Source organism: Schistocerca cancellata, chromosome 7 (genome assembly GCF_023864275.1).
Source record: "Schistocerca cancellata isolate TAMUIC-IGC-003103 chromosome 7, iqSchCanc2.1, whole genome shotgun sequence".
Classification (NCBI taxonomy): domain Eukaryota; kingdom Metazoa; phylum Arthropoda; class Insecta; order Orthoptera; family Acrididae; genus Schistocerca; species Schistocerca cancellata.
The window spans coordinates 487602009-487627342 of NC_064632.1; the positions used below are offsets into that span (position 1 = coordinate 487602009).

General features: G+C 42.8%; 2 protein-coding genes across 7 annotated transcripts in view; one reads left to right on the forward strand and one right to left on the reverse strand.

The window, feature by feature from the left end:
- Positions 1-25334, reverse strand: part of LOC126092061 (serine palmitoyltransferase 2) — a 402429-nt gene that overhangs the window by 93661 nt on the left and 283434 nt on the right. Inside the window, exon 1 of one of the 5 annotated variants that reach the window (XM_049907470.1) lies at positions 13560-13589. The exons of the other annotated variants lie outside the window; for them this stretch is intronic. Coding sequence (XP_049763427.1) covers positions 13560-13588 — 29 coding nt within the window. The 5' untranslated portion in view covers position 13589. Of the gene's footprint in view, positions 1-13559; positions 13590-25334 lie in introns of those variants that run through there. 5 annotated transcript variants of the gene reach the window in all.
- Positions 1-25334, forward strand: part of LOC126092060 (reticulon-4-like) — a 366544-nt gene that overhangs the window by 18238 nt on the left and 322972 nt on the right. The gene's annotated exons all lie outside the window — the stretch shown is intronic.

Consider the following 25334-nt stretch of genomic DNA (forward strand, 5'->3'; position numbering starts at 1 on the left):
TGCTACTCTGAGAAGAAGAGGTTGACACAGGAAAGGTAATCGCGACAGGTCGTATCAGACCATTCAGAAGATTGACGACTGGCTCTATAAGCTTTGGAAGATTACTTTTCTGCATGTTTATCAATATTTAGTACACAACAAGCATGAAGTCACGTACAAATTTCGGTATCCTCGTACGGTATAGAACTCAAGAACGTTTCCCCTATTCCTTTGGGTAGACTTCCCTCATCGCACGTAGTAAGATAATTAAAATTTAGTGTCACACTAATCTGCTACTGCAACGGCCTACTGAGAACTGGCAAACACGATGCTTTGCTCAGCAAAAATGGCAACACCAAGGGAGCAGGCAGTGCTAGACACCCGTCCATGTACTGATGACATTAACAGTTCAGTACAGTAGCTGACAAATGCCACTTAGTTCAGATCACTCTATAACAACCTCTTCATCGAATGGACGTTAAACTTTTATCTTCCTTTTTCGATTTAATCAAATTCATAGTTTGTCAAAGCCGTCACACGATTTTAGTGCTCAGTCAAGCTGTCAGAGTTATTACCTGGCCTTGTTTCAGTTCTGGTGTAATGTAAACCACATGACTGCACTCTACTACTAGTGATTTAATGCCGGCCGAAGTGGCCGTGCGGTTAAAGGCGCTGCAGCCTGGAACCGCAAGACTGCTACGGTCGCAGGTTCGAATCCTGCCTCGGGCATGGATGTTTGTGATGTCCTTAGGTTAGTTAGGTTTAACTAGTTCTAAGTTCTAGGGGACTAATGACCTCAGCAGTTGAGTCCCATAGTGCTCAGAACCATTTGAACCATTTTGAACTAGTGATTTAATCTTCCGGTAAGCTTGACTGACATTCAGTATCCTGTCAGCTCCAACAGTTACTTTACGAGGAAGAGTTAAGAGATAAGATTATTCCCAGAAGAGCGAGTGTTAAGTGACTGCAACTTGACGTCAATGGTCGTGTGTGCTGATGCCACGTTCATTTCTTTCGAAGAAGTGCATTTGATCTGAAAAATGCCTTTCGTACAGTATTTCTGTAAACTTACTACTACTATGATTTTTAGACTAGTTTTAAAGTACTAGGAAATCTTGATTAAATTAAGCTAGGCCCGTGAGCGTCATTCCGCCTACATCTATTGCTGTCCGTTTGCGATTTAAAAATACACCATCAGTGTTCCAGGTCGAAAATCTGAGACCAATTTTGAACTCACTGTCCAAAAGTCCCTGCACTGGTACCATTCCTCCTGAAAGAGTCATAAACGCAAGTGAAGTACCGGATTCAACTTTGTGGATAGCTGAAATTTCCGTAATACGTTTAGTATAGTTTTGGTCTTCGTGTCACACGCCTAAGGGAAACTGATGGAGTAGGTGAGCGGCAGTAATACAGTCTGTAATTTGACAGTGTGTCAGTCTGAGATAAGTCGAAGGTTTCTTGAAGTAAATTATGGTGACGAGGACTCTGGAGTGCGGGATTAAAGCGCGAAAGTTGCATCGAAACTGAAGGAACCTTCACGGCTGTATCATTGGGGGGGGGGGGGGGGCTAAAAGTAAAATGGTTATATGTGCAGTGTCTCAGATGGTATACCTACGTTTATATTAAGGCAGTACAGCCAAAAGTGTATCGAATACAAAAATAACAGCTGTACAGGAACTCTTGACAGGAAATAGGGCCTGCAGGCTGTCAGATCGCTTCGTTCGCCTGCAGTGGGAGCTTAAATAGATAGCACTGCCAGAAGTCTCCCATACGCTCACAGATATTTCAGGCTTCTGATTCAAATCAAATAAACGTCGGGAATCTTCCAAAGCGCTGTCAGCTATACATCTTACCGAATACTGTACTCCGGTCAGTCCTATAAAAACAGGTAAGATTTGAAGGAATGTCAGAGCATTACTTCAAATGTATTGTTCACTTGGATGTAGAGGATTTCATGTTCAATAAGTTAAAACTATCAGGACGGAGATGCCATATGTGCGCGGATATGTTATGAAACAAGTAATTATATTGGTTTTCCCCTCATTATCCCTGACTAGTAGTTATCTACGAAATGTCAGAGGATTGTGTCGTCAAACAGAACAATTTTTTGTTAATATCAGTATAGAAATTTCTGATTGGATTCGATATATTTAGCAAACAGCAGTCTTCGTACTAAAGGCGCCATTCAGTTGTTCATCCGAACGACAGTAATTAGCCACAATATTGATCATCATGGTCTGTTAGAAGCCGGTGTGAGGGAGGATCGCTTTGGGTTCCGAAGAAATGTAGGGACACGCGGAGCAATAGTTGAACCTATGGCAGCATAGAAGGTAGTTTAAGAAACGGCCGACCTACATTTATAGCATTTGTAGATTAAAGAAGGTTTTGTCAATGTTGAATGGAATACGTTCATTGAAATTCTGAAAAAAAAGCAACGATTAAATCAGGGAGCGATATTCTATTTGCAACGTGTAAAGGGGGGAGAAAGAGAAAGAAAGAGAGAGAGAGAGAGAGAGAGAGAGAGAGAGAGAGAGAGAGAGAGAGAGCGCGCAGTTGAACGTAATGGACACTGTTTTGAAAAGAAGATATAAGACGAACATTAACAAAAGCAGAACTAGTGTAATTGATAGTAGTCGAATTCATTCAGGCGATGCTGACAGGATAAGAAAAGGAGATTCTAATAGTGGTAGGTGAGTTTTGCTATTTGAGCGGCAAAATTACTGATGACGGTCGAATTTTACAGAGTGGCAGTAGCAAGAAAAGCGTTTCTGAATCAGAAATATAATATCGAACAATAAGTTGTAGTGTTGGGAAGTCTTCTTCTGAAGGTGCTTGTAGCGAGTGTAGCCTCGTACGGAAGTGAAACGTGGACGATAAGCAGTTAAGACCAGAAGGGAATAGAAGCTTTCGAAATGTACTACAGAAGCGTGCTTAATAGTCGTCAATTTGGTTGTGGGGGAAGCGTCGGTATAAAAATTTCAGACGGATACCTATTCGCGAATATGGTAAGTTCAATCGGTTGTATGTTGCATTAGTTACTCGGAGTTGAAGGGATAGACAGGCGTGGAGAGCTGCATCAAACCAGTCTTAAAACTGAAGACCACAAAAACATGGTATAGTTTGGATTCTGCTAATATGTTATCAAAATTGTTTTTCCTTTGCGAAAATATATAGACACACGAAAGTTTCAGGAGTATACTGCAACTAATAAAACATGCTGATATCGGATCTATACGTGTTAGAGACCGTCGTGTTTGCTTATTTAGGGTGTCGCACAAGTTGTTCTCTATGAAGCTGACTGGGGTGCTCGTGAGAGCTTCTATAGGGCTTGATTTGACATGACTTGCCCAACGTATACGAACAATTTATTGCCAATATTTGTTGAAAAGACACGTTTCTTCCGGTGTGGTTTGGTTACGTTCTGTGTCATTAGAAGTGTGGATTGAACAGCACTCTTGACCAAAGCTCATGATCTGCATGTTAATTCTGCTATACATGTACAACACAAGAAGAATTTACGATGTTTTGACCCAAAGCGTCGGACGTACGAACATTTACAGTGTACATCAGACTGTTAACGAAAGGATCGCAAGCGCTCTTACATATTTCGGGTAACTGAACATTTTTCACTTCTGCTTCCTCATACGTCATACATAAAATTGGTACAAGGAGAAGCATAATAAGGTGTGATAGCCTCATAGACTTGGAGCGCATGTTTTTATATTTGTTATAAATGGAAAAATAATGGCCAGTAGGCGCTCGTGTGATGTAACAGTTGCTGTTCCTTAACGCGGGATCTTTGCCAGACACGATTAATGGCATACATAACGCACACAAAGAACTAGTTCATTCCATCCAAGTTTTTGTTATACAAGACTACACAATATATGCGCTGTCTTCAGTGGAAAAATTTTCTAACGACCTGTTTATTTTTTGTTCCCTGAAGGTATGAATTCAGAGAGAGAGAGAGAGAGAGAGAGAGAGAGAGAGAGAGAGAGAGAGAGAGAGAAGCTTACTACTACTCATTTTGAGAAACGAGCACAATAAACATGTTACAGTGACGAAGTGAGCGTCGAACGTCTTCATGCCATTGTTCGATGTCAAACCTGCGACCCTAGAAGAAGTAAAGTTTTACTGTATCTGAATGAATCCTTAACCATGAGGTGTTGTCTCTCAGAACCGCGCGAAAAAGTTCAGTTCTGGCGGAATGCTCCTTTAACGCCCACCCCATACTCATCTTAAATCCCCAGCCCTACAATGCTTCGTTGTCGGTTACATTATCATCTTCTGTGTTTGTTGTTGACACGTGTTACTGTCTAGGATTGCCATATCTAGCTGTGAGCTCGTCGGGACACATTGAGATGGGGGTATAGAAACGAAAGTGATACTTTTACACGCGTTGATCGCATTACGTTTAGAAAGAATCGTCTTAACAGATCGCTATTGAAACACGAACTGCCCGATTCTTCCACTAGGCGCTGCTAAAATGCTACAACCTATATTCCTGGAGAAAATAGTACTACGTCGTACGGTGGCGCTAGATCTAGAAGGTGCATGCATCGTCGATACAGGATACGCAACATGTAACTTCACATGGGACGACCTTATTAACATAAAAAAAACCGACGCTGTATTTACATGTGGCGTTACTTCAGTACGTGAGCTGAGCTTGTAACAGTATTTCGCAAAATCGTGGCAAAACTGGGTCTTGTTGGGACAAGAAGGTCCACAACGGTGGCGGGCCCGATATCTCGGGACGGATGGCAACGCTAGTTATTGTCACGTGTTGAGATCTCCTGGACCGCGCCTCGTGTACAACGTACCAGTTTTCTTCAGCATAGTACGCAACTGAATCTGAGAAATGTCAGTTTTGATAAAAGTTAGATGGGTTTGTTAGTTCATGGATGGAGGAAGTTGTTAGTGATACAGATCAAGAAATGTACGAAAGACGATTTCACAATAGTAAGTAATCACAGTTCTGCTAGCGGAGGATCATTAAGTGCAAGTTTAATATGGTCACACAATGTAAATTTAATCTCTGGAATTTTGTTTGACGTGAAACTTTACTTGCTAAAGAAGTACTATAATTTTTTAGGCTGTAAAATTCAGTTCTCTAAAAATTCGTTTGTGTACTACACTACTGGCCATTAAAATTGCTAGACCAAGAAGAAATGCAGATGATAAACGGGTATTCATTGGACAAATATATTATACTAGAACTGACATGTGATTATATTTTCACGCAATTTGGGTTATTAGATCCTGAGAAATCAGTACCCAGAACAACCACCACTGCCGTAATAACGGCCTTGACACGCCTGGGCGTTCAGTCAAACAGAGCTCGGATGGCGTGTACAGGTGCAGCTGCCCATGCAACTTCAGCGCGATACCACAGTCAATCAAGAGTAGTGACTGGCGTATTGAGACGAGCCAGATGCTCGGCCACCATTGACCAGACGTTTTCAATTGGTGAGAGATCTGGACAGTGTGCTGGCCAAGGTAGCAGTCGAACGTTTTCTGTATCTAGAAAGGCCCGTACAGGACCTGCAACATGCGGTCGTGCATTATCCTGCTGAAATGTAGGGTTTCGCAGGGATCGAATGAAGGCTAGAGCCACGGGTCGTAACACATCTGAAATGTAACGTCCACAGTTCAAAGTGCCGTCAATGCGAACAAGAGGTGACCGAGACGTGCAACCAATGGCACCCCATACCATCACGCCCGGTGATATGCCAGTATGGCGATGACGAATTCACGCTTCCAATGGGCGTTCATCGCGATGTCGCCAAACACGGATGCGACCATCATGATACTGTACACAAAACCTGGATTCATCCGAAAAAATGACGTTTTGCCATTCGAGCACCCAGGTTCGTCGTTGAGTGTACCATCGCAGGCGCTCCTGTCCGTGATGCAGCGTCAGGGGTAACTGCAGCCATGGCCGCCGAGCTAATAATCCATACTGCTGCAAACGTCGTCGAACTGTTCGTGCAGATGGTTGTTGTCTTGCAAACGTCCCCATCTGTTGACTCAGGGATGGAGACGTGGCTGCACGATCCGTTACAGCCATGTGGATAAGATGCCTGTCATCTCGACTGCTAGTGACACGAGGCCCTTGGGATCCAGCACGGCGTTCCGTATTACCCTTCTGAACACACCGATTCCATATTCTGCTAACATTCATTGGATCTTGACCAACGCGAGCAGCAATGTCGCGATACGAAATCGGTTGGAAACTTTCCCCATGTCAGCACGTTGTAGGTGTCGCCACCGGCGCCAACCTTGTGTGAATGCTCTGAGAAGCTAATAGTTTGCATATGACAGCATCTTCTTCCTGACGGTTAAATTTCGCGTCTGAAGCACGTCATCTTCGTGGTGTAGCAATTTTAATGGCCAGTAGTGTATTTAAAAACCGCAGAAAAGTGATGGTGTGGCAAGAATAATATTGCAGGCTTTATTTAGTGCAATAAAATCAACGATAAATATTTACAGGATTGAATATTCGTAAAAATAAATTTTATATAACATTGATTAAAAATTTGAAATGATTTGCGCCTTGAGTCCCGGTTCAAACGTAGGGGTTCCGGAGACTCCACTTCATAGCATACGTTACAGGAAAGTCACTTCGTGGCTTAAGCGTTAAAACAGCAGAGAGAGCCTCCATATGGTTTAGTGGTAACTGCTAAATACCAAAGTCCATACGAAATGGATGAAGATACAGCGAAATATCACGTGTCTAGAAGCTTCTATATTAAAGTTCTTTAGACTGCTTAGGACCGCCTTGAGGTGGTCGGAGACACACAGCAATCTCCGTAGACCAAAAATAGACTGGAAGAGAAACATGTGGGGACTAGATCAGGAGTAGTCTGATTTAGGCTCTTTTCAATAAATGCTAATGGTTTCATCGCAAAAGCAGGAGCGTTTCGTTTAAACACGATTTCATACACGCCCTCCATTTCCAGTTAATACTACCGAAAAGCTTAGGATGACATACAGTACTCTATTCTGCGTGTGCTAAGCACCATCAAAGTGTGCATGTGACCATCTTTCCACTTGCGTCAAAGAAAGTGTACTGCTTACTTTCGCCCACTGTCTTTCATCTCATCTCTCGTGGAATGATTGCGACAAAGGTAGGACTAGATTTATTAAACTACGGACTCTTGTAACACTTTCTTTTATAACACAGCTATGCTGTTAACGTACACTCTACTAGTTTAAAGACTGAAGCCTTATTACCAAGTGTCGATCTGCGTAGAAGCTTAAATTTTACTGCTTGACGCAAACACGCCTAATCGTATCTAATGTCTCTCCTTACCATGCTATAGAAGCTAGTAGTAAGCATATAAATAAAACGCGCATGGAAGAATTATTTCCAGAAAAAGTAGGACTATAGACTCGCAGTAAAAGTATTTGAAGAATGTAGATTACTTCTTAATAATCTTGGAGATATGGTTCGACCATGTAACTAAATGAAAAGCTTTATTGTGCCATAGACGTTTCGCTTTTTATTTATGAAACCTTTTCAGTGACCTCTAATGTAAGATTGTTTTATGTATACTACATTTGTTACATACCTAATGATCCCAGGTAAGTTTTTATATTAGTTTTTTGTTATTCTTATTGTTAATAAATAACTTTTTTACCAAAGGTTTCGTAAGGTTGATTTGCTGTCTCGTTTTACAGGCAATTTTGTGATCTCACTAGTCAGTATGTGTCTTCCTGGGTTTTATGTAGTGGGCTTGCGTACATCCATGTAGTTACATAGATGGACCACATTCCTAAGAAAACAGAAGCAACTGAGGAACGAGGGAAAACATTAAAAAATGAATGTTTAAAGCTGCGTGACTGACACTCACTCTTGCGAGTGTAAGGCAACGCTGTTAGTGGGTGAGCGATCTAGGCAAACCTCACAGTACCCACGTCACAGCTTTGCCTGCCAGTACTCTCCTTTTCGAGCAACATTTTCCTGCATCTCTTGCCGGATTAGCGATGCTGGAAGAAAGACTTTTGGATTTGCTTTTGTATAGCTTAGTCTGCAGAGCAAAAGTTCTCGGTTTGAGTCCCGCCAGATGATGATGGGTGCGAAACTCATTGAAACGTTGCGACAAGACGTCACTACTCGGCTGATAGCCCGAGAAATATCTTAAACATCGAAGTGAGAGCACACATCGCTGCAAGGCGGCAGAGAAGCAAAACTATAAACAAAGTATAGAAATGTTGAAATGTTTGTATCTCTTAGTGAAAAACTATCTACAGCGAAGACGCATAAATATTTATTTTCGCCAACCTGTTTCGACAGGCTTTGCGGTCATCTACTGGTCTTCAAAAATTATTACAAAACGTGTTCATTGTGAGTTGGAACTTCATGTCAAGTTGTCACATTAGTGGATAAAATTTAGCACATTATGCTAGGTTTGTCAAGATACCTTTGCTAAGGTTCTGCATTTTATCCAGTAATATTGAGAACTTGGTACGAGTTTCCAGCTCACAATGAAAACGTTTGTAATAATGTTTGAAGACCAGAAGACGACAGCAAAGCCCATCTAAATTGGTTGTCAAAAATAAATATTTCTGCGAGCTATAGAAAATTTTTACCAAGTAAAACAGATCGCTCCTTCTCATTTCGCAGCATGAATTTTCAGTTTTCTACCTCTGCCTGTTACCCAACTTCCAGGCGCATCTGCAGCCTGGCTGAAATAGTAGAAATAACACATCTTTATCATCGTTCTTCGCGTGCGTAACGTAGTGAGTAGTTCGATAATCTGATAGTTACAGTGAATTAAGTCATCTTTGTACTTATCGGGACTTTGAGCAACACTGCAGTGCGGGTGGCTAACAGTATTGGTACAGCATAGATGTGACCGCAGGAAATGAGGTGTACCTCCCAGCAAGATAGGAAACGTGTTTTATCTACAGAGGATAGACTCGGCTCAACTGTGGATTACTGGGAGACGGCGCAACGCGCCTTGTTGACCACGTCATTGGCCAGACCTGCTGACGCCCGTCTCCGGAGCTTTCGTCGCTGACTCACTGCACCGTGTCCGTGACTGGACTGGCTCGTCGCCAGTGCGGGCCTCGCCGCAGCAGTAGGAGAGGTGCCGCTCGAGGTCGGAAGCTTCCCGAAAAACTGGAATATTGGTTGAAAGGCCAAGCGATGCAGCAACCGTTGTTCTGGGGCGAGTCAAGAACAAGACAACGTTACCCTAAAGATGTACGCTGGGAACGCACTCGCTGTTTTAGTAATGTAGCAGCGGTAGCCAGGCAGTCTTTGATGGACTGAGTTAGCACTGAGTGCGCCCAACGATATCTTTCACCAAACCCTTTAGTGAGAGCTACACTGCTGGCCATAACAACTGCCACACCAGGAAGGATAGCAAACAACTACCAGGTGTACCGTTATGAAATGAGTGTTAAGATACAAATGTGTCGATAGGGAACATTTGTTGTGGTTGAGCCTTAACTTTTTGTTGACATCTGTCAAAGATATTTAGTATACATAAAGTCATTGAACAAACATCATCATATGTTTTCATCGTGTTAACAATGTCGAATTTTGTACCAGAAAGTGATAATTTGCGGAAAGTATTATTTTTTGTTTTCATTTGAAAAAAAGTGCTGCAGAGTCGCATCGAATGCTTGTTGAGGCATATGGTGATCATGCTATCAGAAGCAACATGCAAAAAGTTGGTTTCAACGGTTCAGAAATAATCATTTTGGTGTAAAAAATGAAGAACGGGGAAGACCACAAAAAAGTTCGAAGATGCCGAATTGCAAGCAATATTGCATGAAGGTGATACTTTGAGTCAGAAGCAAATGGCAGCAATGCTAAATGTTGCACAAAAAACAATTTCTGACCGTTTGAAAGCTATGGGAAAGATCCAGAAGTGTGTAAAATGGGTGCCACATGAACTGAATGAAAGACAGATGGAAAACCATTTGTCAAATTTTGCGTCAGACATGAAAGAAAATAAATTTTGCATCGAATTGTTACTGGCGATGAAAAAGAATTTATTTTAAGACTCCTAAACGGGAAAAATCATGAGTTAATCCGGGACAACCATCAACATCGACTGAAAAACCAGATCGATTCGGCAAGGAGACAATGCTGTGTGTTTGGTAGGATCAGAAAGGTGTGGTGTATCATGAGCTTCTAAAACGCGGTGAAACTGTGAATCTAATCGCTACAGACAACAAATTGATCAATTTGAGCTATGCATTGATCGAAAAAAGACCAGAATGGGCCAGAAGACATGGCAAAGTAATTTTTTTACACGACAATGCACCTGCACACAAAGCAAAACTGGTTCAGGTTACAACCAAAACACTTGGCTGGGAGCTGCTACCCCACCCGCCGTATTCACCAGACTTGGCCCCTTCCGACTACCATTTGTTTTCATGAATGGGACACGCATTGGCTGAGGAACACTTCGATTCCTACGAAGTCGAAAATTGGGTGTCTGATAGGTTTGCTTCAAAAGACGAACATTTCTATTGGCGTGGTGTCCACAAATTGCCAGAAAGATGGGCAAAATGTATAGAAAGCAACGGTCAGTACTCTGAATAAAATGTTTTTAATTTTCAATTCAAAATTAGTGTTTCATTTTCACAAAAAAACGCTCATTTCATACCGGTACACCTGGTATTTCATTTATGGTGCTTATACAGGAAATTAGGAATAATACACAAGAATATTTGGGATATACATAAATGTGTGGAGAATCTGCTGACCGGGGCAGCAGTCGAATACCCTCTGTGGCACAGAGGCCTCGAAGATATAGCACAATCGCAGGATAGAAATTAAGTGGCTCCTGTCTTAATTACCAGTTATGGGAACAAGTGGTGGTCATGCTGGGTCCGCATGACGTACGAATTCAATCTGGCAACGTCGGTTCGCCTCGGTGCCTCTAAACATGGCGACTTACGTTGTAATGCTGTAAGCAGAACCGGGACTACACTGAGAGAGAATGTGGTGCGTCTCCAGCCTGCAGTGTTGACCTTGGGTGCGCACCTCTGTTGCCGCGTGCGTAGTAGCCGTTAGCGTGCTTATCGTTGTGACAGTCGGTGGTGCTCCTGACGTCCTGCCGCCAGTGTGGATACTCACTTTGCTGCAAACCACTGCATTTGCCGAGTCAAGAGAAGAGGTCCCCAGCAGTGGGATCGACTTTCTGAAACCATCTACACCGCGATATAGGTTCAGATCCCAGGTATCTCACCCTGCAGCCATTCACCGTAGTTTGCGAGTAACTGACGAAAAAAATCGCAATTCTTGGCGATACTCTGTAGTACTAAAATGTAACTACAATATTGACTGGTTGCGTGGTGTAATGGATAGGATAAGCTATCGCATGCGGAAAGTCATGGGCTCGAATCTCGTCAGGTACTATAACTTTTTTATTTTTAAATTTTTATCGAAATGAGTTTGATCATTATTTTTATTCAGTTAATTGGCTTAAACGTAATTTCTTTGTCATATTTTAATCATTGTAGCAACTCATTTGCTCTCATTTTTCTTACTATCAGTCTTCAGGCGCTTGAAATTCTTGTTAAAGAGATATTAATTAATATTATGTATTAATGAGGATTTTATTTCTTTCGTTTTTATCTTGTTTTTTCGTTCATGTTACTGTGTTCATCATTTCTGTTCCTCATTTTGCTTGAATTTAGTTTTACTTACACTCCCTCCTTTCGTTTAAATCATCTGCGTTATTTTGTCAACAGTGCAATAGGAATTTAGGCCATATTTTAAATGTTTGACGGTTACCATCCCCCATTGACCCAAAAACATTGCATGTCTTGTAACGAAAAATACATTTTCAACAACATTGCAAAGTCAATATAGATTATTTCGTCTTTTTTTTTTTTAACCGATATATCGGCACTGTCATATATTTAAATATTGCCAAACATAAATCCACATTTACGAAAATTCCGAGTGGAGAAAGTGATACAAATAAAAAAGGAGAACAAGTGAAGAAAATCATAGTTATTGAAATGTGACAAAGGAATAGTTAAAAAAATACATGTAAACCAATTAATTCAATAAAAATAATGATCAAAGGATTTCGAGAAAAATATAAAAATAAATTAAAAGCGACCGACGAGATTCTAAACCACGACCTTCTGCTCATGAAGACCTTATCCACATCCATTGCGCCATGCAACTAGTCGATATTATACTACTGTTTTAAGGCTATTGAGCGTCACGTAAAATTCCGAATTTTTCCTGTTGATTACTTGTGAACGAGAACCCGTCAGGGGGAATAGGCTGCAGGGTGTTATACTTGCGATCTGTAACCTACATCACCGTGTAAGTGGTTTCAAAAAGTCTATCCCACTGCTGAGTGCCTATCCTTGGTACTTATGTGACGAGTCTAGAGCATATGCCGGTTTTCGCGGGTGCTAGTCACGTAAGGCTGTCGTGGTCCTGCGTGATGTTGAGGTGCTGAAACTGATTCCATATTCACAAGACACTCGGGGGCACGATCAACGTGAGCAGCGATTTTCGAGTAACAATAAAAGTCTTGGTAGGCCACGATCTCCTCCCCCCTCCCCCCCCCGCCCTCCTCAGGCGCGCGCTGCGAGAAAGAGGGGGGAGGGGAGGGGGCGCCACATATGAGCAGGTCCATTATCGTGGTGAAGTTGTTCATTTCTGCGCTCTAATCTCACTTGGAGGGTGCAAGTTGCGATGGTCATGTGGAGTCAACCTCAAGGATAAGGGCCGCACACTGTATGAGCGGTAGTCTGAAAGTAGCACTGATTACGTATTATAGGTTCCAGGAAAACGGTACGGGCACTCCTTACGCGGAAGAGTACGTTGTCGAGAAGAGCCCTGGTGGAGAAAGATTCATACCAACGCAGTGAATGGGTGAGAAAAGCTGATCTCATGTAAAGGCACTACTGGGAAACTGTATATCGGTCGCCGCGAGCAGAACTGTTTATGCTTTTTCTTGCTTTCTTCTCCGCCATACAACTTCTTTAAGAGTTTTGTCGGGTGCGTGTAATAAACTAAACTAATTTTATCTAAATTGACGTAACGGCGCCGTAACATTTTCATTACCCTTAGATGTTTCGTAACATGCTTCTGATAGTCCGTATCAAGCTTCTTGATAGGGTATCAACAGAAGTGATACACATTGCGCGCACAGATTCTCCTCAAGCAAAACTTCATTCAAGACATAATGTATCCGTGCATATGAGCTGTTTATCTCCCGAACGGCGACCAGAATCCTCCTCAGATATATTGTTTCTGTTTAATTTGATCGGCTGATTATTTAGGAGAATCATAAGTTGGACGTACAGAAAGAGCTAAATCTACAGTGCTTGAAAGATTACATTTAGATCTGCTTGCCGAGTAATGAATGTACTTGAGTGTTGTTGCACGAGTCCCAAGCCCGGTAAATTATGAACTGTCCTCAGTTCAGTTTTTTCTACGTGACGTGGTCCACATTTTTAAATTCTTAACCTATCACTTGCGACACTCTTTTTATCCTTATCTATGGAAATGTCTTACTGATCATTTAACATTGGTTAGAAAGTGTGTCTGATGTTGAAAGACAGAATGGTCTGAAAGCCACACTCACCACAAGGAGCCGCTGTCGCTCTTTCGCATACCAGAGGTGTTACCAGCAGCAGACAGTGCCATGAACTGCCAGCCAGACCAAGCAGCATTAGTGTGCCGATTCCTGCTTACGTAAAAGGATAATCTCGTCCGGCTTGCAGCCCGCTGAAGAGAGCGCGCAGCAAAAGGGGGCGAATTTGTTCTACCGGCTGGCGCCGTTCTTCTTGTGTTACGGAAAATCAGCGCCGTTTCTGCTGCTAATAGCTGTCGTGGCCTCGCTATTGAGGATGCGGGGACAGTTTAGCTTGGAGCGGTGGGCCAGCAACGTTTAGCATCGAGTGCGCGACAAGTGCAGCCGTCTGCCACGTAATGTTCGCAGACTTTAGGAATCCCCTTTTATCTTGGTACAGTACGTCAAGATTGGCGTTCAGCTTATCAGTTTTCTTTTCTGGTAGTTAACACAACATCCTGAGATAACACTTGTCACTGTGTGAGATATGTAATGTTGGGGTTTCTCACTACAAATATCTCTGACTGCAAGAACTATGCTTGATGGGCGGTGTAGTGTTTAACCAAACCTGCCAGTTGGCCAGCTGCGTTGCGTTTGGTTTGACAGTGTTTCTATTAGTAACAGGAGGAACACAATCCGATCAGTGCAGCAAATGGGCCATTCTGTAGGAATATGTGTTCCAAATCCACCTCTTTCTTTGATCGTCAGTGAAACGACGAAATCCAGTACGCTGCATGATGAACGGTCATCATGATTGGCCAAGGCTCGTAAGCGTCTAGCATCAGTGGCGGCCAGGGTACGTTAGTGTAAACCTGTCGGAGTATTTAGTTGTTACCAGAGCAACTTAGTTTCTCCAAATTACCACATTGCGTGTCTCGCGATAAGCGAGAAATACGGGTTAGAGTCCCCGTCCGGCACAAATTTTCGTTGTCATTCATTCTATAGCTGATGGTAGTCCATATTAGCAATTGCGAATTCATTTGATGTGTTTGGTTTTCTGTATGCTGACGGCGTCTCAAGGAATTTAAGAGACACTTTTCGTGTTAAACTAATTTTTTGCCTTACTGGTGTGATTAATACGGGTAGGCTTAAATTCATTTTTGCATTAGTGATTTTAATCGTGTCTTAGAAGCACTGGAGAACACCAGAGCTCTGACCGCCCAATAGAGCTCACCGCACGGAGATAAATAAATGCATGGTGTCGAAATGCAGGACAGAAGAATGAAAGTGTGCGGGATAGCCGGCTGAGACCATATTTACCTCAACCGAACGAGCATGCAATAGCGTTCACAAAAATCTGAAATTGATAGCGCTATGTACGCGTTGGTTGGACAAAAATGCACTCGGAAGAGTGCTGTGTTTGACCATGTATTAATTACAGTTCACAGGCCCATTTGCACTGATTCATGGCTGTGGATGAAACTTGGATTCATCATTACACGATAGAGTTAAAATAGTCAAAACATTGGATAAAGACCCGCAAGAGTACCCAAGCAGCAAAAGACCATTTTGTTAGCTAGTGATGTGATGGCTGTATCCATTGTTATTTCCAGCGTATATTCGTGAGGGGTGATTTGGAAAAGGGCGTAACCATAACCAGACCCTATTTTTGAATTGTTTGAAACATGCGTAGACTGAGAAGTGATAAAGATCGGCACGCTAAAATTTCTTTTCCAGGCTAATGCATCGTCCTTCACTGCATCACTGACAAAGTAAATATGTAGAGCTTCGAAATGGTCCTTTATCCCCCAGCCTCAATTTTCTGTTTAGCTCGAAGTGACTACTTCCTGTTATTTCTAACTTCAAGATTTCCTTTGGCGGAAAGAAATTTGTATGAAATTAGTTAATGGTTGTTGGCAGAAGATCATTTCGTAAAGTTGAAAAAATAATTTTCACAGTAGAATGGAAAAAAGTAAACTAGCTGTTCCACATAAGTAGTCATGGATGGATACCGTTATGAAATATTGTTTTGTTATCAAATGTTTGCTGCTTTACCACGTTAGTTTTTAAGATTTCGGCATTGTCACAAGAGCTGGCGCGCGTTTAAAAATTTACGTGGACATTTTTAAGTAAAAGCAAGGATTTAGCAGTAGCTGAAGGTTGGGGCATCGGTCGATAAGGCATAAAAGGATTAACCGTAGCTATTAAAAGGGAAGAGGAAAGTATCTGCGAGTTTTCTTGCTAAGAAGAACAGTAGTCGGTATTTTGGAGAAATTTGAAGCCAACTATATTGTCCATAACGTTCGTGAGCAACGATCTCTAGCACCACCAACTGAAAAAAATCCATCAGCAGGTGTTGCGGTTTTGCAACACTTACGCATTCACCGGAAACATCTGTCGGTGTGCACACATCTGGGCAGACTAATCACGTGTATGGTGAATTAGGAAACCTTGTACTTCAGGAGTGTCACGTTGCAGTGACGTCGACCCGTATCGAAGTCATCAGTGCCGAGTGGTTAGATAGCACGGTTCTCAAGGTTGAATTTGCGGTGTACCGTAAGTTACCTTGTTTGAGCGGTGCAGTTGAAACTGAACAGTATGAAAACCATAGTTTTCTGCACTGTGCCCCTGCGTAAGTACACGTTAACGTGCACAAGGAAGTTCATATAATCAGGTCTCGACGTATAGTGTGTACTGATATATTGCAAGATTTAATTTGCCGAAAGGGGTAAACAGAATAAGTTTTGTAAGTCGTTTTTCCCTTTATCGTATAGATGTTGCTGAGTAATCATCGCGGTCTCTTCAAGTCTGTACAACACTGCTTTAAGATTGACACTTTCGCAGGCACACGGTTGGCAGAGAGTGGAATTGCCACGTGTCGCACAGAACACTTGTAAAGGTAAATTCCAGTCGGTTCACAAACTAGTTGATGTTCAAAAATGGACCAGGCGTCAGTATCTGCTGAAAGAGCTGCCCTAGGTATTCATTAAGTTAAATATGCAACAGCCATTTTTAAGCAATTAAAGTGCAAACAACGACGGGTTTATTTTGTTCTACTAAGACTTAGTTCCCGAGATGAATTGCAGACTCGGCTGCTGACACCGGCTGTTACTTAAACATCACACACCGAACATTCAGTTGAATCCACCTGTTCATGACAGTGGAAAAACTTTGACATTACACTCGCCGTAAGAACACGTACTTGAAGTGACGCTGCCACTGCCGTTATTTTATGGCACGTAATTTCCCATAACGACTTTTTAAAATATTTTCATTCTGCTATGCTTTTTTCATTATACGCTGCGTAAGATTGGCGGCTTTCTTCAGAGATGGCTCCATTAACAGCTTCGTTGCCGAGTGCCCCAACTGCAGACAGCGTAATTTTGCAGATAGCAAAGTCCATACCATTTTTACTGGATTGAAATGGTAGTAACAGGGAGGAAGCCTAATGACGGTATTTCAGTATGTCTTTGCGAGCTCGTCGACTTGTGTATATGGGGAACAGTGGTTTATGAAGAGATTTGATTCAGAAGACCCACTTTTTTAAATTTATTATTTAGTTTCGACGCACAGACAAAACATCTCCCGTCGTTTTACAATGGTTGGGGCCTTGTCGACAACAAGAGAATGGATGGGAACATTATCAAGAGCATTGTTGACGATGTAATCACATAACGTGCATACCATTTATCTCGACTGGCCTCTTCAGACAGTCCGCTGTTGCAGACCGACGTCCGACATTGACTGGACAACTTTTAACTAACTTGCTTCTAACGTTGTTCAGTATCACACTACACGCAACTGTAATTGCAGATAAAATATTAACCCGGTGACTGTGAAAAGTGAAAACGTACGGAATATCGGAGCGCAATGGACGGTCCCATACGACTTCAAGCCGGCCGAAACTGCAGCACAGTGAAAGCAGGAAGTGTGGTTGTGGTTGTGATTGAGAAGGTGTGGTAAAAGCAGTGGTAAAAGCATTTGGTTGCTACAGGTCTAAATACATGTCGTGCCTTCGTCGTGAGCCTCCCTCCACTGTTCTGTCGCAGGTGTCATCTCGACTATAGACCTACTTGAGTGCTGCGTGTGGGGGACATTGAAGGATTCAAATCATCCCTATTTAAGACGCGACGGCTACGTAGCGGAGGATATTGCGCTGCCATCTTGCCGTACACTGTGACAGCCGTATTTCGCTCGCCGCTTACAGGCATCGAAAGTGTTATCTGATAGCAGCCTCTTAGGCTTTGAACACCCAGTAACTCTAAAATGACGAGTAAGTTACTACATTTCATTTTCTTTCAAGGATATTATCAGGAATTTGTACATCTTTTGTCACCGCTGTATTCTGTCTCTCCTGACGTAGTCTTGTTGCACTGAATTTCATTGCTTGCCTGGTTTCCAGGTTCGGAAACTTAATGAGGTGACTTAAAGTATCAGTATCAGGCACACTGTAGTGTGCAGCGCGCTAGGCGACACATTCCTCGGTGAATCCTGCAGGAGATGTGCCTGGGATTCCGCCGGATGCACGCTACACTGAGCCGCCTCACAGTTTGGCCTCCCGCCATGTTGGAGAACTTTCCGCCCAGCCGGATAAGGGAAGACCTGCAAGCCGGATCTGCCATCTAACCACGTTGCTGCTATTCTGCTCTGGATGTACGTCGCGAGCCAGTATTAGTGCTAAGGAGATATCGGCTCAGCACATTTCTATTTACGGTTAAGCTAAGATGTAACGTGACTCTACTTTTCACTATCTCAATAATTAGAACCTGAAGAAATCAACTTTCTTGATAAATCAAAATACTGGTCCCTTGAAAAGGAAAAACTTGATAATTAGGTATGTTTTGGTGGTGGTGGTGGTGGTGGTGGTGGTGGTGGTGGTGGTGGTGGTGGTGGTGGTGTGTGTGTGTGGGGGGGGGGGGTTACAAAAATGTCATCGTCCTAAACCAGTGAAGAGATTTCAACTAAACTTGCTGGACATGTCATTCACTGTCTATAGAGAGACAGTGTGTAAGAGCTACCTATTGTCCATAGGGGTTGTGGTTTGGGGGCGGGGGATGGGGAGAGTGAAAACAGCATGACAAAGAAGCGTAATTCAGGAATGTCTGGAGTGCTTTCGACCAAATGTTGGGTATATATGACTAATTTTTTTGTATTTAAGTGCTGTGGGAGTAAGGTACCCATACTATACATTGGCATTGTGATGAGAATGGAATGATACGAAAATCGTTCCAAAACGTCCTGTTGCTATTTCTTGCCTGTGTTGACTTAAATTACTTAAAAAGTATGAATTATAATTTCTCTTTGTGCTGCTCAGTGTGTCAGTGGGATCACCGAGAACGAGCACTAAAGCCAGCTACTTCCGTCAACGTATTTTGGGACCTAAGATCATGCCCCACAGCTGAATATCGCAGATAAATTTAACTCCCGTCTCAGGATTCCTACGGTGTAGAACAGGGAATCGGACAAAATCAGGGATACGACAAAATATAGAAAATTTTAAAAACGAGACGCAACCTGGCAAAGCACGTTTCAAAAAATAGTGTGTTTCCATTGGGGGGGGGGGTGGAGAGAGAGAGATTGTGGAGGAGGAAATCCAACAGTTAGAACCGCATTTCCAGCAACAAAATTGGAGTGTTTACATGACCAACCAGAAGCGGTATTGGTAAATTGCAGGCCGTATTACTTCTGTAATTAAATACTGTACATAGAGAATTTATTAAAGATACCAATTAGGTACTAATCTCCCTATTTAGTCTTGCCAGTGAGGATGAATTGGGACAATCACTTACGTGCATCGGGACCGTGTTTCGACATTTCTGCTTGTGTGTCATGTACTGTACATATTTATTCAAGAGGTATACTGGGCGTCTCAGGACAACTTCTGTACTTCGGATTATATCTTATAAGCACATATCTACTATTTTCCCATAAACCCCTACACTTTAATGGTACCACTCCTTTCCCTTGCCTTGGCAATTAATCCAGCCTCCCAGCTTTGATGCTATGGAAACACTGTATTTTACACAACAAAATGCACACATTGTCTTCTTACTGTGATTCTGAAGATGAGCATTTTGGAAGCAGCCTTCCCTCCCTCTTTTCTCGCCACGTTCCCTTTTCCTTGACTTTATCTCCTCTCTGTGTCAACACTTTCGGGAGATGTTAAAAGAACTGCCCGTTTCTTTGGAGATGAAAGGTGGTCATTGAAAGATACCGAAGGTGATACGGATTCCGTCTTGTTTTCGGTACCGGTTTCTGGTGGTGTAGGAGCAGAACTATTGGCACAGTAACATGCTCAGCAGCTATCTTTGTTTTGCAGCCAGGAAGAAAATCATGTTCAGAGAGAACATTTGCATTTAATAGTTAACCCACGTTGATCTGAATCCACTCGTTGCTTTCAACCAGGCTGCTCTGAATATCTTTCCAAAAGAGAACTTGTTAATTTTCCTTCCCCTGCTTGTTTCTCACGAAAGTATTACACTCGTTATCATAATGACTTCATTGTAAAAATGACCTTTCTAATGGCTGAAGTGGAGAAGTTGTATGGCGGTCTTCTGATACATGAAGTACAGACGATTATTTTGAGATATTAGCACCTTCTTATTTGCAGTGAACTTCTTCTAGGGAATCAGTGTTCTGAAAGTGTTCCTTTACAGCCACTACCCAGAGCTTACCCTGTCATGTAGTTGAGCCCTTTGGAAGTTGGTTTTGGTACACTACAATTACTTTCAGAGGCCTAGAATTTTGATGTTGTGCTATTTCCTATACATCTGGGTCCTAAAATACTAAGACTGGGACCTAAGACGCTAAGAATTTAGTAAATGATTCCAGACCGCCTGCAGCTATCAGCTTTTGGTTCATGGAAAATCTTCGGAAACGGTATTGGTGTGGAGTCCTTAGTTCTTCGTGCATTGACAACTTCTAACCCTAAAGGGTGAGGTTGTCTGTATAATATCCTTCCATGTTAAGTGTAACCCTCGACGGCTGAACTAATTTCACCCGAAGTGAATCTAACTAACCATATTGGAAAAAAGATGCTGTGCGACTGAGACACCACTAGCACTCCTAGGGAAGGAGTAGGGGAGAAACGAGTAACTGGGCGACGTAAGGTATAATAAAGTAATTTTTATTAGTGCTGACTGCCAGTGATTTGGCGGCGAGCACAGTTTCCGGCCCCAGGCTTTTTCGGTTCAGGTGTACCTGCACAGAGGCGCCGGGGTTTGCGGTATCAGTTAGAACTGCCGCGCGGAGGACGGGCGCCGGGTAAACAACCTGGCCTGACCCTGAGAAACGCTGCTTCCCAGCACTGCTAAAAAGAGGATGCCTATCTGTTCACTCTTCTCTACACGATCTTACTGCTAATTCACTGCTTTCAACCAGGCTGCTTTGAATATCTTTCCAAAAGAGAACTTGTTCATTTTCCTTCCCTGGTTGTTTCTCGCGAAAGTATTACACTCGTTATCATAATGACATCAGCGGCTTGAAAATTGCTGAAGTGGAGGAGTTGTATGGTTATGTAAACAAATCGTGTGACAGTCATTTTCCTCGCAAAACTCCAGTGCCTGTAAACTTAAATGGGAAGTGTGTCCATTCAGAAGTAACAGAAATCTCCCAGGAACACTATGACATTGAAAAAGATGTAACCATTTCGAAAATACATTCATTTATCCAGCATGAGTCTGTCATTGTTACCAATGAACCACTAAGCCGTAGTTCCAACGGACGTGTTGTTAATTAAGAAACCATACGAAAATATAATTTTTTAATGTAGGTACTTAAACCGGACACACCAAACGTTCAGCTGAATCAGAAAATTCAGTATGAAAACTGTTGCCTGCAAATTTGCCATTGGTACAACGAAATTTCCTACAGGATTTGTCGAAGTAAGGATGATAACTTCACCCGTCTCTCCACGAGTCTACATATTACAGTTCTAGTAGTTTTTACTTGCAGCACTCGTCGAAAGTTCACTTTAGTCTAAACCCCCAGTACAGTGTCACCAACTTTCTGATTCGTATGTAAAGCTTAAAACACATACGCGCGCAACTGTAGAATAATTTAATGAATGAATGCCGGAATATATGTCACAGTTTATAGAACTTACAGGTGAAGCACACGTAGTCGTAGCTAAAACAGATAGTAGACTAGGGTTCGTTGGCAGGATACCGTGAAAATGCTGGAAGTCTACAAAGGATACTGGTTTGAAGACACTCGTGCGACTTGTCTTCGAATATTGCTGAACCCAGACCAAATAGTACTACCGGGGGATACACACTGAAGACCCAAAGAAACTGGTGCAATTGCTTAATATCGTATAGGGCCCCCGCGAGCACGCAGAAGTGGCGCAACACGACGTGGCATGGACTCCACTAAGGTCTGAAGTAATGCTGGAGGGAACTGACACTATGAATCCAGCAGGGTTGTCCATAAATTCGTAGAAGTACGAGGGGTTGGAGATAGCTTCTGAACAGCACGTTGCAATGTATCCCAGATATGCTCAATAATGTTCATGTCTGTGGAGTTTGGTGGTCAGCGCAAGTGTTTAAACTCAGTGTGTTACTGGAGCTACTCTGTAACAATTCTGGACGTATGGGGTGTCGCATTATCCTGCTGGAATTGCCCAAGTCCGTCGGAATGCGCATTGGACGTGGATGGATGCAGATGATCAGACAGGATGTTAAAGTGAGTGTCACCTTTCAGAGTCGTAGCCCATCTAGACATGTCAGGGGTTTAAAATCAATCCAACAGCACACGCCCCACACGATTACAGAGCCTCCACCAGCTTGAACGGTCCCTTACTGACACGCAGGGTCCATGGATTCATGAGGTTGTCTCCATACCCGTACACGTCTATCCGCCCGATACAATTTAAAACGAGGCTCGTCTGACCAGCCAACGTGTTTCCAATCATCAACGGTCCAATGTCGATGTTGACGAGCCCCGGCGAGGCCTAAAGCTTCGTGTCGTGCAGTCATAAAGGTTACACGAGTGGGCCTTCGGCTCCGAAAGCCCATATTTATATTTCGTTGTATGGTTTGCACGCTGACTCTCGTTTATGGTCCAGCATTGACATCTCCAGCAATTTGCGGAAGGGTTTCAGTTCTGTCACGTTGAACGATTCTCTTCAGTCGTCGTTGGTCTCGTTCTTGCAGGATCTTTTTCCGGCCGCAGCGATGTCGGAGATTTGATGTTTCACCGGATTCCCGATATTTACGGTACAATCGTGAAATGGTCGTACGGGAAAATACCCACTTCATCAGGTATGTGATCTACCCATCTAATCTTCAGCATTCTTCTGTAGCACCACATTTCGAAAGCTTCTATTCTCTTCTTGTCCAAACTATTTATCGTCCATGTTTCACTTCCATACATGGCTACACTCCATACAAAAACTTTCAGAAACGACTTCCTGACACTTAAATCTATACTCGATGTTCACAAATTTGTCTTCTTCAGAAACAGAAACGCTTTCCTTGCCATTGCCAGTCTGCATTTTATATCCTCTCTACTTCGGCCAGCATCAGTTATTTTACTCCCCAAATAGCAAAACTCCTTTACTACTTGAAGTGTGATTTCCTAATGTAATTCCCGCAGCATCACCCGACTTAATTCGACTACATTCCATTATCGTTGTTTTGCTTTTGTTGATGTTCATCTTATATCCTCCTTTCAAGACACTGTCCATTCCGTTCAACTGCTCTTCCAAGTCCTTTGCTGTCTCAGACAGAATTACAATGTCATCGGCGAACCTCAAAGTTATTTCTTCTCCATGGAATTTAATACCTACTCAGAACTTTTCTTTTGTTTCCTTTACTGCTTGCTCAATATACAGATTTAATGACATCGGAGAGAGGCTACAACCCTGTCTCACTCCCTTACCAACCACTGCTTCCCTTTCATACCCCTCGACTCTTATAACTGCCATCTGCTTTCTGTACAAATTGTAAATAGCCTTTCGCTCCCTGTATTTTACCCCTGCCACCTTCAGAATTTGAAAGAGAGTATTCCAGTCAACATTGTCAAATACTTTCTCTAAGTCTACAAATGCTAGAAACGTAGGTTTGCCTTTCTTTAATCTTTCTTCTAAGATAAGTCGTAGGGTCAATATTGCCTCACGTGTTCCAACGTGTTGAACTCGTAGACACTTGAATATACACGGATAACCAAACCATTGTGACCACTGCCGACCGTGACGTTCGATGCCGCCTGGTGGGGTTACGAGCACGTGACGTGGTAACAAAATATGTAAACGGAGCATACACTGACGGGGAATCATCTTAGCGAAGATATGGGTTACAAATAGTGAAATCCATTGAAACAGGCGTCTTTGACAAAGGACAGATTATTATTGCGCAGAGCCTGTGAAAGAGTATCCCGAAAACGGCGTAGCTGGTCAAATGTCAACGTGCTACTGTCGTGAGCATCTACGGAAAGTGGTAGGAAAGTGAAAATATCTTTAGGCGCTAAACGGTTGGTCGTCCACGACTCTTCATCGACCTTTGGGTTCGGAGGCTTGTCTGCTCTGTAAAGTAGGATAGATGGTGATCTGTGGCATCTCTGCCTAAAGAGCGCAATGCTGGTGCACGCAAAAGTTTGTCGGATCACACCGTTCATTGTAAAATGTTTAACATGGAGCTTTGCAGCAGACTACCTCTACCTGTTCACATATAGAGCAGTGACATCATTTACGACTTCAGTGGGCATGGGACTATCGGGATCGACCGTCGATCAGTGGAAATGTGTCGTCTCTTCGGGTGAGTCACATTTTTGCTGCACTAGGTCGATGGTCGTGTCGACAAACGCAGTCATTGAAATGAACGGCAGTTCGAAACGTGCAGCGCGCCACACACACCGGCTGGTGGCAGACATTCCCCTGCGCTTGCGTTGTACCTGTGATAGTAATCGAAGACACGCTGACAGCTGCGAGCCACCTGCATCCCTTCATATTTGATGCAAGTCTCTAGAGGAACGGAAGGTTCCAAATGATTGGAAAAGAGCACAGGCAGTCCCAGTTTTCAAGAAGGGTCGTCGAGCAGATGCGCAAAACTATAAACCTATATCTCTGACGTAGATCTGTTGTAGAATTTTAGAACATGTTTTTCGCTCGCGTACCATGTCGTTTCTGGAAACCCAGAATCTACTCTTTAGGAATCAACATGGATTCTGGGAACAGCGATTGTGTGAGACCCGACTCGCTTTATTTGTTCATGAGACCCAGAAAACATTAGATACAGGCTCCCAGGTAGATGCTATTTTCCTTGACTTCCGGAAGGCATTCGATACAGTTCCGCACTGTCGCCTGATAAACAAAGTAAGAGCCTACGGAATATCAGACCAGCTGTGTGGCTGGATTGAAGAGTTCTTAGAAAACAGAACACAGCATGTTGTTCTCGATGGAGAGACGTCTACAGACATTAAAGTAACCTCTGGCGTGCCACAGGGGAGTGTTATGGGACCATTGCTTTTCACAATATACGTAAATGACCTAGTAGATAGTGTCGGAAGTTCTATGCGGCTTTTCGCGGATGATGCTGTAGCATACACAGAAGTTGCAGCATTAGAAAATTGTAGCGAAATGCAGGAAGATCTGCAGCGGATAGGCACTTGGTGCAGGGAGTGGCAACTGACCCTTAACATAGACAAATGTAATGTATTGTGAATACATAGAAAGAAGGACCCTTTATTGTATGATTATGATAGCGGAACCAACACTGGTAGCAGTTACTTCTATAAAATATCTGGGAGTATGCGTGCGGAACGATTTGAAGTGGAATGATCATATAAAATTAATTGTTGGTAAGGCGGGTACCAGGTTGAGATTCATTGGGAGAGTCCTTAGAAAAAGTA